Source organism: Vidua macroura, chromosome 2 (assembly GCF_024509145.1).
Source record: "Vidua macroura isolate BioBank_ID:100142 chromosome 2, ASM2450914v1, whole genome shotgun sequence".
In the NCBI taxonomy this organism is placed as follows: Eukaryota; Metazoa; Chordata; class Aves; order Passeriformes; family Viduidae; genus Vidua; species Vidua macroura.
The window spans coordinates 116,217,647-116,229,992 of NC_071572.1; the positions used below are offsets into that span (position 1 = coordinate 116,217,647).

General features: G+C 61.0%; 1 protein-coding gene across 1 annotated transcript in view; it reads left to right on the plus strand.

Annotated features, from left to right (window-relative positions):
* ARHGEF17 (Rho guanine nucleotide exchange factor 17) overlaps positions 1-12,346 on the plus strand; it is a 31,282-nt gene that overhangs the window by 15,912 nt on the left and 3,024 nt on the right. The window contains exons 2-16 of the mRNA XM_053971228.1: positions 5,115-5,192; positions 7,301-7,483; positions 7,872-7,988; positions 8,265-8,357; positions 8,724-8,900; positions 9,167-9,217; positions 9,677-9,786; positions 9,896-9,981; positions 10,092-10,210; positions 10,450-10,663; positions 10,784-10,857; positions 10,966-11,159; positions 11,258-11,508; positions 11,842-12,088; positions 12,170-12,256. Of these exons, the coding sequence (XP_053827203.1) occupies positions 5,115-5,192; positions 7,301-7,483; positions 7,872-7,988; positions 8,265-8,357; positions 8,724-8,900; positions 9,167-9,217; positions 9,677-9,786; positions 9,896-9,981; positions 10,092-10,210; positions 10,450-10,663; positions 10,784-10,857; positions 10,966-11,159; positions 11,258-11,508; positions 11,842-12,088; positions 12,170-12,256 (2,081 nt within the window). The remainder of the gene's footprint in view (positions 1-5,114; positions 5,193-7,300; positions 7,484-7,871; positions 7,989-8,264; positions 8,358-8,723; positions 8,901-9,166; positions 9,218-9,676; positions 9,787-9,895; positions 9,982-10,091; positions 10,211-10,449; positions 10,664-10,783; positions 10,858-10,965; positions 11,160-11,257; positions 11,509-11,841; positions 12,089-12,169; positions 12,257-12,346) is intronic.

Here is a 12,346-nt window from a genome sequence, read left to right on the forward strand (position 1 = left end):
GGCGGTGCCGGGGGAGGGCTCGGGGCGGTGCTGCGGGCGGAGCCGCCGGGTCACGGCAGCGCCGGGGCCGGCTGGGGCTGAACCGGGCAGGGACCGGACTGCAGTGGGGCTGGGATTGCCCGAGAACGGGAATGGGATCGCCCGAGAATGGGAGTGGGATTGCCAGAGGAGTGGGGATGGGATTATAGGATTGCCAGAGGAGTGGGGCTGGGATTGCCTGAGGAGTGGGGATGGGATTGCCCGAGGAACAGGAATGGGATTGCCAGAGGAGTGGGAATGGGATTGCCCAAGGAACGGGAATGGGATTGCCAGAGGAGTGGGGATGGGATTGCCCGAGAATGGGAATGGGATTGCCCGAGGAGTGGGGATGGGATTATAGGATTGCTAGAGGAGTGGGTATGGGATTGCCCGAGGAGTGGGAATGGGATTGCCCGAGGAACAGGGATGGGATTGCCCGAGAATGGGAATGGGATTGCCAGAGGAGTGGGAATGGGATTGCAGGAGGAATTGGATTGCAATTGCAAACCAGAGGGATTGGGGATTGCAATGCAGTTGGACCCAGGTTTGCATCCCTGGTGGGTCCCAGATTGCAGGAGGAATGGGATTGGGATTGCAGCTCAAATGAACCTGGAATTGCAAGAGGAATGGGATTGGGATTGCAGCTCAGATGAACCTGGAATTGCAATGTGGTTGGACCCAGGTTTGCATCCCTGCTGGGTCTGGGATTGCAGGAGGAATTGGATTGGGAGTGCAGCCCAGATGGATCTGGGGTTACAGGCCAAGCGGGTCCAAAACTGCGAGCCAGGTGGGTCCAGGATTCCAACAGGAGTGGTTCTGGGATTGCAGCCCAAATGGATCTGGCATTGCCATGCAGATGGACCCAGGCTGGCTTCCCTGTTGGGTCTGAGATTGCAACAGGAATGGGGTAGGGATTGCAAAAGGAATGGGATTGGGGTTGCAGCACAGATGGATTTGGGATTGCAATGCGGCTGGACCTAGGTTTGAATCCTTGGTGGGTCTGTGATTGCAACCCAAATGGTTCTGGAATTGCAAAGGAATGGGTTTGAGATCACAGCTGGATGGGTCTGGGGTTGGAACCCAAATGGGCCCAGGATTCCAACACAGATGGGGCCCAGGATGGCAAATAAATGGGTCTGGGATAGCAACCCAAAGTGTTGCAGCCCAGCTGGGCCTGGACTTGCAATCCAGGTGGGTTTGGGATTACAACCCAAAAGCAGCACCCAGGACTGTAAACAGAAGGGTCTGGAATCGGAATCCAGATGGACCTAGATTAGCAACACATTTTGTTCTGGGATTGGAACCCAAATGGATGTGGAATTGGAACCCAAATAAAACAGGGATTGCAACAGAAGCATGTTTGCAGTAGGATTCCAGCAGAGCCCGGGATTTTATCCCTGATGAATCCCATTTTACGATGCAGATATGCCCAGGATTGCAACTGAGATGGGTTTGGGATTGCAGCCCAAATGTGTCTGGGATTACCACCAGAATGAAACTGGGATTGGAGCTCAGAACAGCCCAGGTTTTCAATCCAGATGGCTCTGGAATTGCAATGCAGATGGATCCAAGCTTGCAACAAAACTTGTTCTAGGATGGCAGCCTAAAGGAATCTGAGATTACAGCAGAAATGGGTCTGGGATTGGATCCCAGAAGATCTCAGGACTGCAACCCAAGCAGATCCGGGATTGCAAACCAAATAAACCCAGCATTCCAACAGCTGGGATGACCAGGGCACTGCAGCTGTGGGATGCTGCTGCTGCCTTGAGAGCAGCCTGGTTACCTGGTTGCAATTAGCGTTCCCTCCTCGCTGATCCCTGCGTGCACTGACAGCTCCTGCAGCTCCCATTACCTGCCCCGAGTGGTCCGTTCCCTGCCGCGCGCCCTTCCCGGGGTGGGATGCTCGTCATCCTCACTTCCAAGAGGAAATTTACTGGCTGCAACGAGAGGATGCAGCCCTGCTGCACGCCGTTGCTGTGGAAACGGGGTGAGCGGCTAATTAGATTTAATTAACGAAGCAGGAGGGGAGCGTTACAAACAGATCTGGGCAGGATGCATCACCCGGCCAGCGGGGCTGTGGGTGCTGAGGTGATGATGCCGTGGGGAGAAAGGGGGCGTGCCTCAGTTTCCCTGCCTGCAAGGTCAAGGAGGGGGATACTCACAGGAATGGAGCCCCTAAGGATGCTGAGCAGCCCAGCATCACCCGTGCGTCCCCCTTCGCCAAAAAAACTCACAGGCCCCGAAAAAGCATCAGCTCCCCCCCCCCCCCAACCCCCCAGCATCCTCCCTGGGCAAAGCCTTTCCAGCAGCATCCCTCGGCGGGATCCGGCCCTGCCCGCATCCGCGCGTGTCTGCGTGGGCACGGCTCTGCCTCCCGCCCGTGCCTGGCCAGCTCCGGGGGCCGGGGACCCTCGCGTGGCCACGGACGCAGGCGCAGCCTCGCAGCCCGCTGCCGCTCTGCGGGAGCGCTTTCCGTACATCCCCGGTACTTCCACATCCACGCCGGAGCCCGGCGATATAAATAGCGCCTTGGCTTTTATTCCCCTCCCCGCCGCATCCCGGCGCAGCGTTCCGGCTCGGGGCGGACACCTGGGGATAGAGAGGGACAGAGAGGGAATTTCTGCGCGATTCCTTGGGCCGCGTGGGACGGACCGACCCCCGGGACCCGCATGCTGCAGATGGTGAGGACTCTGGCGCAGTTCACCATCGCGCTGGAGGACATGCGAGACATCGGGGACGGCATCGACGCGGCCTTCGCCACCTCCGGGCTCAGCGGCGCGGCCGAGGAGCCGCCGGAGAAAGGCTGCGGCAGCCGCGGTGGCACCGAGGTGATGATGGCAAAAGGGGTCCCGGGGCTGGGGGCGGGGGTGGGGGGTCGCCGGTGGGGTGCGGGGGTGAGGTGGGGGCGCATGGATGCGTCACGTTTGGGCACGTGTGTGCAGAACCCCGGCACCTGTGGGGTCTGCGCCGCGATTGCCGTGGCAACGGTGCCTCCATCCTCATCCTCGTCCTCGGCTCGGCACCCCCGGGATTCTCTGGATCGCGGGGAGGGGGGGGGGGGTGCTCCCGCCCGGAGAGGGTGATGGGGGGGCTGGAGCCATCGCTGCCACCGCCGCCCCCACCCTCCCCCAGTGCTGATTTACACGGCGGAGGCGTCGGCTGGTGGGAAATACCCCGATTCCCAGGGCAGCAGGGGCTGATCCCGAGGGTGCTGAGCGTCCCGGGGGAGGCAGGATGAGGCCAAGGTGAGGTGGGGGCGTCCCCAGGGAGAGCAGATGGAGACTGAAGCATCTTCAGCCCCCCCAGCGGAGAGGCTTTGCTGGGGTAAGGAGTGCAGCGGGGCACGTCCTGCCTTTGCCCACGGATGGCTTTGCCCTGCTGGGATGGTGCCTTTCGCCCAGCTCTGCTCATCCCAGCAGGAATTTGCCCCTGCCGGGGTAATGGTGGTGGCTCTAATGGGGGAAAAAATCCTCTTGCCAACAGTTGGGCCTCATCCTGCGTGTCCCCGCTGCTGCAAATCCCCAGCTGCTGGTGCAGCTGAGCCTGTGCATCCCCCTGGGCCTGACCCTTCCCTTTGGTGCTGAGCCGGGACAGCTCCAGGGAAAAAACGACCAGCAAGGAACTACAGGCTGGGTGAGGGTTGGGGAAACTGAGGCAGTTTGGGGCATCAGATTCCCCTAAGCTCCATCCTCCAGTGAGTGCCCATCCGTCTGTAATTGCAACAGATTAATCCAGCAGTGAGAGTGTTTATGAGCTCTCTAACCGAGTGGGGAGGTCTCAGCTGGTGTTCCCAATATCACCATGGTTTCCTGATTCCTGGAGAGCCTTGGACCCGTCACCAGTATTTGGCTCTAGACAAGAATTTCCTCCATGCTTGGTTTCATCAGCAGCCTGGTGGGGAGCAGGGAAACTGAGGCACAGCTCTGTCCTAGAGTGGGATCTGGCCAGGATCCCTCTCCGTTGCTCCCTGGGGACCACGAGGGGCATGGTGGCCTCTCTCCATGCCCCATGCTCTCTCCCTCTCCATGCTCTCTCCATCCTCACCATGGTGAGGGTGGTCATACTTCTTCCAGAGCAGCTTTCACAGCTCATTGTGTCCCCACTGGGGAGGACACGGCCCCATGTGTCCAGGGGACAGGGGCTCATCCCACCAGACTGAGGACATTTGGGGTGTCTCACACCCAGGGTCTCTGGAGATTCTGCACATGCAAAACCTTTGGGGTATCTGTGCACCCAGGGCATCTCTGCACCAAAAGCTTTTGGGATATCTCTGCACCTGGAGTCTCTCCTTCACATGCAAAACTTTCGGGGTGTCTCTGCACCCGGAATCTCTGGAGTGTATCCAAACACAAAACTTCCGGGGTATCACTGCACCTCTGGAGCATTTCTGCATCCAAAACGTTTGGGGCCCAGGGCCCTTGGGGCATCTGCCACCGAAATCTCTTGGGGTGTCTCCCAGCCAGCAGCCTTGAAGCATTTCACACCCAGAACTCTGCACTCAGAGCCTTAGGAACATCTCACACCCAAAACTTTTGGCGTGTCCCGTGCCCTGGGCTCTGGCGCATTGGGCCCCCGGGCTGAGCTGCAGGGAGTGCACACACAAGAGGGGTCCCTGAGCCCCACAAGCAAGAAGACCCCGACCCATCTGCTTGCTAAGGCTGGCGGCCCATCCCACAGGGCCAGCCCCCCGTGCCGCCACCACCCCACGGATGCGCCTCCCGTGGGGCCACAGCCCAGCCCCAGGGTGCCCGGGGTGCTGGGCGGGAGGCGAATTCCTACGGGTCCGCTCGGAGCGGAGCCGCTGGAGAGCCAGAGGGCTCCGGCACCGACCCATGTAGGGCTGTGAGCTCCAGGGCGGGCTCCTGACGCGGCCGCGGAGGAAACCAGGCGTCTGTGCGCTCGGTGTCATGTACTTCCTAATCCTCCCGGATTCCTCCATCGGGGTGGAGAGGCAGCGCAGGGGAGCTGGACGCCAGCCGGGCTCCTCCGGTGTTCAGCCTCCCCAGCCAGCCCCAGCGCCGGCCCCGACCGCCGGCGCGCAGCTCCCCCGCCCCGGGTCACCCCAAAACACTCGTGTGTCTCTCCCCCCCGGGCAGGACATGAGGAAACACGTCATCATGACCCTGCTGGACACCGAGCAGTCCTACGTGGAGTCCCTGCGCACCTTGATGCAGGTAAGGTGGCACGGCACGGGGTGCGACACCCCAAAGCGCGGCACGGCGTGGGCAGCGGGGTCACCCCAGGTGGGAGCCCCGGCTGTAGCTGGGGGCTGTGCCGGGAGCTCCGTGGCACCGGGGAGGATTGGGGTGGCAGGGTGGGATGTTGGGGACAGCAGGAGCAGAAGTGGGAGCGCTGTGACAGCGGTGTCAAGAACGGCGGTGTGGGAGTTTCCTCCATGCCCGAAGCGAGCCTGTGACATTCCCAGTGTGTTGTCACCTGGCACGTAGCGTGTCCCCAAGTCCCTGGCTCTGCTTGCCTTCCAAAAGCTCCTCCTCGTGTTGCACCCCATCTCCCGATGGCCCTGCCGTGATGGGGGACCCCTGAAATCCCCCGTTCCCTAGTGCTCCCGTTTCCTGCTCGGATCATCACCTGCAGACCCGAGCCAAAGGTTTTTCTCAGGCTTTTTTGCTGAGCTGGTTCCAAACCCCCTGGAGCAGCCTGGCCCGAGGGTCCACCCCACGTTTCAGATGTTAATGAAGGTGTTTCAGCAGGTTAATGATGGTCAACGCCCTGCAGACGTCACCTGGCCGAGGTGTGGCTTGTCCACAAACTGCGAGCTCTGCAAAAGCAGTGCCTGTGGGACCTCTGTGACAGTCCTCAAGGGCATGGGGCACTCCATCCCAACACTGCCGTGGGCTCTTCCTATAAATGCCCCACAGTGTCCCCCCACGGTGGACACAGATGTGCTGCAGGAGGGGAAGGACTGCTGCTGCCAGTGCAGACCTTGGCTTTGAGGGGCAAGAGGACCCTGGCTCTGGGGCTGATTCTGGGGGAGCTGTACAGGCTTTGGGGCTGGTCCCTGCTGGTCTTGGCATGGAGACAGTCTGTCCCATGGTCTGTGCATCCTCTCAGGTGGGAGGGGACACAGGTGGGAGCTCTTGTCCATGGGACCTGTCCTGACACAGTGCCACCAGAGGGGACCTGGCTTTCTGGAAGGGATCAGAGGGCTCCAGGTGTCCTCAGCTCCCTGTCCCAGCTGCTCAGATCCTTGACGTGGCTTGGTGGCACTTAGCATGGGACAAAGACCACCCTGGAGCATCATCTTCCAGCCAAGCCAGGTGGTGCTGCTGTCGCTGTGTGCTGCAGCAAGGGCTGTCTCCGTGCTCCTCTGCCCAGTGTGGGAAGCACGGGATACATGGCACAGTCCATCCCAGCTCCTGCTGGAGGTGCTGGACACAGTAGGCAGGTGAAGGGGGTTAGGAGCCTCAGGATGGATTTGGTCCTTCTAACTTGGGTCTCCACGAGATACCTGGCATCAGCTTGAGGAACCTGATCCTTGGGGGATGACTCCTTTACCCACTTGTTTGGAGAGGTCTGAAGCCACTGGAGATGGGTCCTGTCCTCAAAGCTCAGCTCCGTGGTCCTCCACACATCCTGAAAGCCACCAGCACACTGTACTGCTCAGACTGAGGGGGTGGCAAGGCTTGAGAAGACCTTCCACATCCTGCTGCGTCCCCTGCAAATCCATCTCTCCCATTCCAGGGGCACTCCTCCGCTCTGCAGCTCTGCCCCATGGATAGAGGAAAGGGGTTTCATAGCAGAGCCACCCACCCAACCTCACTGAGGACCTGCTGGCCCTGAGTGTTGCTTGCTGGCCATTGTGTGGTGGTCTAGTGGATCATCCCAGTGGATGCATCCTGCTGATCCAGCCCCTCCTGCTTCCAAACACCCTAAATCCCATCAGGAGCACTCCGTCATTTGCATCCCGGGGTCGTGTTGCTGTGATTTCCAAGCTGGGTCAGGCAGATGGAGGTGGTGAAGGCTCATGGCAGCAAAGATGGCTCTGAAGGCCCTGGGACAGAGGATCCTGTTCCATGCAGGTTCCTTGAGCAGACTTGTCCCCCTCCCCACACAGCTGTGGAGATTTGCTGAGTGCGGTGGCACCCAGGGAGGCTGGGTTGCAAAACCTGTCTGGTCCTGCTGGCTGGTCCCACAGCCCAGCATCCCCTGGAGGAACCCCCGGCTGCAGGGTGCCATCCATCCCTGTATTCACATGGGCTGAGAGATCCAAACTGGCTGGGGAGGGAGAGGAAACCTCCATGGATCCTCTGCTTGCCCACAGGGTTACATGAAGCCGCTGAAGCAGCCGGAGAACTCTCTGCTGTGCGACCCTTCGCTGGTGGACGAGATCTTCGACCAGATCCCCGAGCTGCTGGAGCACCACGAGCAGTTCCTGGAGCAGATCCACGACTGCGTGCAGAACTGGCACGAGAAGCAGAAAGTGGGCGACCTCCTGGTGCAGTCGGTAGGTCCCGGCGGGGCGATTCCCCCCGGGAATGCGGGTGTGCCCGCTCCTGGGCACGGCCCCAGAGCAGAGGTTTCGGAGCAGGAGGCAGGGGAGTGATGAAAGGATGGGGCAAGCAGGCCTGGGATGGAGAACAGGAGACGATCTCCAGGCCTGCTGTCTGCTTAGCATAAGGGTGGGAGCTGCTGCTCCCGGCTGGCTCTGCAGCTCCGCGTTTCTGCCTCGGGAGCACAAACGTCAGGGCTGAAAAATCGAGGTGGGCGGACAGCGAGTGAGCCCTCCCTGCGCCAGCCCAGAGCCAGAGTTAACCCTTGGGGCAGCTTCTTCCAGGCTCTCCCGGTATGCCCATGATCCATGCTGGATCTAGCCCTGTTTCCCCCCCTCCCAGTTCTCCAAGGATGTGCTGGTGAACATCTACTCTGCCTACATTGATAACTTCCTCAACGCCAAGGATGCCGTCAGGATCGCCAAGGAAGCCCGGCCGGCTTTCATGAAGTTCCTGGAGGTGGGTCCTGATTCTTTCTCCACAGATCCTGGCCACGATCTAAAGCAGGGCGGGATGGGAGTTAATGGGAGTAAATTTATTGCCAGACTGGGAATTTCGCCCCCACCTTCTTGGTTTTGTTGCAAAGAGGGTCAGTTGGGATGAACTGGAATCGCTCGGGATGGTGTGGAAGTTTGGACCCCAAACCAAAATGGGTGATCCTGGCTTAGTGGGAGGCTGTGTCCCTGCTGTGTCCCACCAGGGGGCCCATCCTTGACCCTCACGGGTGTTTTGCAGCAAAGCATGCGGGAGAACAAGGAGAAGCAGGCCCTGTCCGACCTGATGATCAAGCCTGTGCAGAGGATCCCGCGATACGAGCTGCTGGTGAAGGTGGGTGACACTGTGGTGGCCGTGTCACACCAGCAGCGGGGGAGGCCACGGATCCTCCTCGCCTCCACTCAGCTTTCAGGGCTCTCGGGTCTCTCCTGACCCCTTTCCCCACCCCTTGCCACAAAGCTGGCATCCCCAGTTGTGCACATGGCTCTGCCTTCCTGGTCACTCTGAGGACAGTCACCCCGCTGCCCCACCCCGCCATGGTCCCCTTACCCTCAGCCTTTCTGCTGGACATGTCCACCCCCTCCTCGGCGCCGGTTTCCATCCCCAGCAGCCAGAGCAGCGTGGGAGGGGCTGGGGCAGTGACAGTGTCAGTGTCCAGGCGTTGCCAGAGGTGACAGCCCGGCTCTGTCCCCGCGGCAGGACCTGCTGAAGCACACGCCAGAGGACCACCCCGACCACCCTTTCCTCATCGACGCCCAGCGCAACATCAAGCAGGTGGCCGAGAGGATCAACAAGGGCATGAAGAGCGCGGAGGAGGTGGAGAGGAACGCCCGGATCGTGCAGGAGATTGAGTCCCACATCGAAGGGATGGAGGACGTATGTGGGGGGGTCTTTGGATGGGGACACTCTTTCCTTCTCCACAAAATGTCCTCATTTCTGCTCTTTTGGGTCACCCCAGGCTGGGTCACTTGTTTTCCCCTCCATGTCCCGCTTTCCCCATTATCCTTTGGTCTTGGTGGGCCCCTGGGGGTTTGGGAAGGGGCTGGGGTCCCAGTTCTGAGCTGGGGGATGCAGGGGCAGGGACGAAGGTCACAAAGCTCACCGCAGTGGCTTCCCACCCACGAGTCTCCTTGCCCCCACAGCTCCAGGCTCCGCTCCGCAGGTTCCTGCGCCAGGAGATGGTCGTGGAAGTGGTAAGAGCAGGGCCTGTGGGGCCATGGGACCACACCCTGAGTGGGCAGTGGGAGGCTGTGATTGCAGGTCATGGGGTGCCTGTGTGCCCATGGGAGGCGATGGATGGATGGATGGATGGATGGATGGATGGATGGATGGATGGATGGATGATGGATGATGGATGGATGGATGATGGATGGATGATGGATGGATGGATGGATGGATGGATGGATGGATGGATGGATGATGGATGGATGGATGGATGGATGGATGGATGATGGATGGATGATGGATGGATGATGGATGGATGGATGGATGGATGGATGGATGGATGGATGGATGGATGGATGCTGGATGGATGGAGCAGGCAGATGGAAGGGCAAGGCAGCACATGGGGAAACTGAGGCAGGGCCCTGTCCCAGCACTGGCACAGAGGAGGGGTGGTCACTAACCCCCTGGTGTCTCCCACTGCTCCACAGAAGGCGGTGGGTGGGAAGAAGGACCGCTCCTTCTTCCTCTTCACGGACCTGCTGGTGTGCACCACGCTGAAACGCAAGTCGGGCTCGCTCCGCCGCAGCTCCATGAGCCTGTGAGTACCACCAGGCTTGGGGACACCCCCTGGGCGTCCCTGCCAGCTGGCCTGGCTTTAGGGGGCTGTGGCTGTGGGTGCAGCTCGGCCATCCCCCCCAACCTCCCAGGTACACGGCGGCCAGCGTGATCGACACCGCCAGCAAGTACAAACTGCTCTGGAAGCTGCCCCTGGAGGATGTGGACATCGTCAAAGGTCTGTCACCGCCTGCTGGAGTGTCCCATCTCACCCCAAAACCCATGGCTCCCCCGGGCTGGTAGTGCCAGGGAGGGAGGGGTTAATGCTCTGCGTGTGTCCCCACACAGGTGCCTCGCAAGCCACCAACAGGGAGAGCATCCAGAAAAGCATCAGCCGCCTGGATGAAGACCTCAACACGCTGGGGCAAGTCAGCAAGCTGTCAGAGACCCTCAGCTTCCCCCACCAGGTATGGGGATGGCGGCCCTGCAGCTGTCCCCTGGTTGGATGCGTTCCCAGTGGGAACACACAGGATGTGCTCAGCGAGAGGGGAGAGCCTGTGGCAGGGTTGGTGGCCATAAGCACCCCAAAGCCACAAAAGAGGTTGGGGCAGCCTCTGAAGGATCCCAGGAGATGGACAGGGGGTTATCAAGCATGGGGCTTGCGGTGGCCCGTCCCTGAGAGCTGAAGTGTTGTCTCTGTCCCAAGGGCCTGGATGACGTGATCAAGGACCTGATGGCCGCCATCCACCGGGAGCTGTCGGAGAAGCAATCCCTGTCCTTCAGCATGGCCTTCCCCCCCAACAAGGTGGAGCTCAGCACCACCAAAGCTGACGGCACCGAGTCCTTCATCTTCGAGTTCCCCAACCCCGACGCCCGGCTCGGCTTCGAGCAAGCCTTCGAGGACGCCAAGAAAAAGCTGGGTAACAGCAGGGAGGGGGGAGGTGGATGTGGTGGTGGGCTTGGCATTCCCCCCCACCCACCCTGCTTTGGTAGACCCCTTTCCTCCATCACTTCTTGATCCCCCAATCTGATTTTCCCAGCTTCCAGCAAAAACTGCCTGGACCCGGAGTTCCTCAAAGCCATCCCCATCATGAAGACGCGGAGTGGGATGCAGGTACTCAAAGTCTGGCTTCAGGCGTCCCACAGCTCCTCCCCACCCCGGCGGTCTCGCCGACAGCTCCTGCATCGCTCCCGAATAACCCAATCTTCCCCTCCCTGGCAGTTCTCCTGCGCTTCCCCCAGCCACGGCAGCCCGGAGAGCTCGCACGAGGTTTGGGTTTGCAACAGCGACGGCTACGTGGGGCAGGTTTGCCTGCTGAGCATCCGCAAGGAGCCCACGGTGGAGGCCTGCATCGCCGTCTGCTCCGCCAGGATCCTCTGCATCGCCTCCGTGCCCGGCCTCAAGCGCGCCTACAGGTAGGACGTGCCCCGGCCCCGCGGTGCCGGCGGGCGCAGGGTGATGCTGGAGCTGCTTCTCTCCCCTCCCTCCCTCCCTCCCTCCCCGGTCGCGGCAGGGAGCGCGCGGAGCCGCTGGGCAGCCCCTCGGCGGAGCTGGGCCCGGCGCCGCCGGAGGACGCGGGGCCGCAGCCGTGCCTGCACATCTCCATCTCGGGCTCGTCGCTGGAGCTCTCGGAGCCCGTGGACGGCGGCAACAGGGAGCTGGTGCCCTTTGACAGCGACGACACGGATGACGAGTCCTCGCCCAGTCCCTCCGGGACGCTGCAGAGCCAAGCCAGCCACTCCACCATCTCCTCCAGCTTCGGCAGTGAGTCCTCCCCAGCCCCGGCTTAGGGAGAAATACACTTTTTTTGCCCCGAAATTATGGGCAGTTCCGTTGTTTTGGCCTCTCTGCCTTGTATTCCTCGAGGGAATCTGCAGGCGGAAGCTTTTGAGCCTGGGAAAAGAGATGTTGAAAAAGGCATCAGCAACAGTGTGGTACTGAGATTGGGGGGAGGCTTTTGTGTGGGTTTTGGGGCTCAGCATCCCTCTGCCATCCCCTGGGCTTGACGTCACCCGTGGTCTCATCCCCACAACTTTGGAGGGTGTTGGATGGTCGTGGTCTGACCCATTCCTTCGTCCTCCTCTTCCTCCTCCGCAGATGAAGAGATCCCGAGCTGCAAGGAGGCAGCAGTGGAGACGACGAGCTCGGAGGAAGAGCAGGAGCCTGGTTTCATGCCCATCACAGGCACCTACGGGCAGAGCCGGCACGGCGAGAGCCCCACGGACGGGCGGGCCCTGCGCCGCTCCAGCCGCGGCTCCTTCACCCGCGGCAGCCTCGAGGACCTCCTCAGCCTTGACCCCGAAGCCCATCAGAGCTCCATGTGGCTGGGCACCGAGGATGGCTGGTAGGTCCCCCGGGGTGGGAATTCCTGCACGGGGAGGACGCCAGTCCTGGGGCAGCCTCAAGCTTTGCTCTCCTCCTGCAGCATCCACGTGTACCAGTCCTCGGACAACATCCGGAACAGGAAGAACAGCATGAAGATGCAACACGCTGCTGCCGTCATGTGCATCCTGTAAGTGGGGAAGGGGGATTTTCAGCTCCGGGCGGGGCCAGAGCAGGGGATTTTGGGCTTCTGCAGCTGGATGTCAAAGGTGGTTTGTCC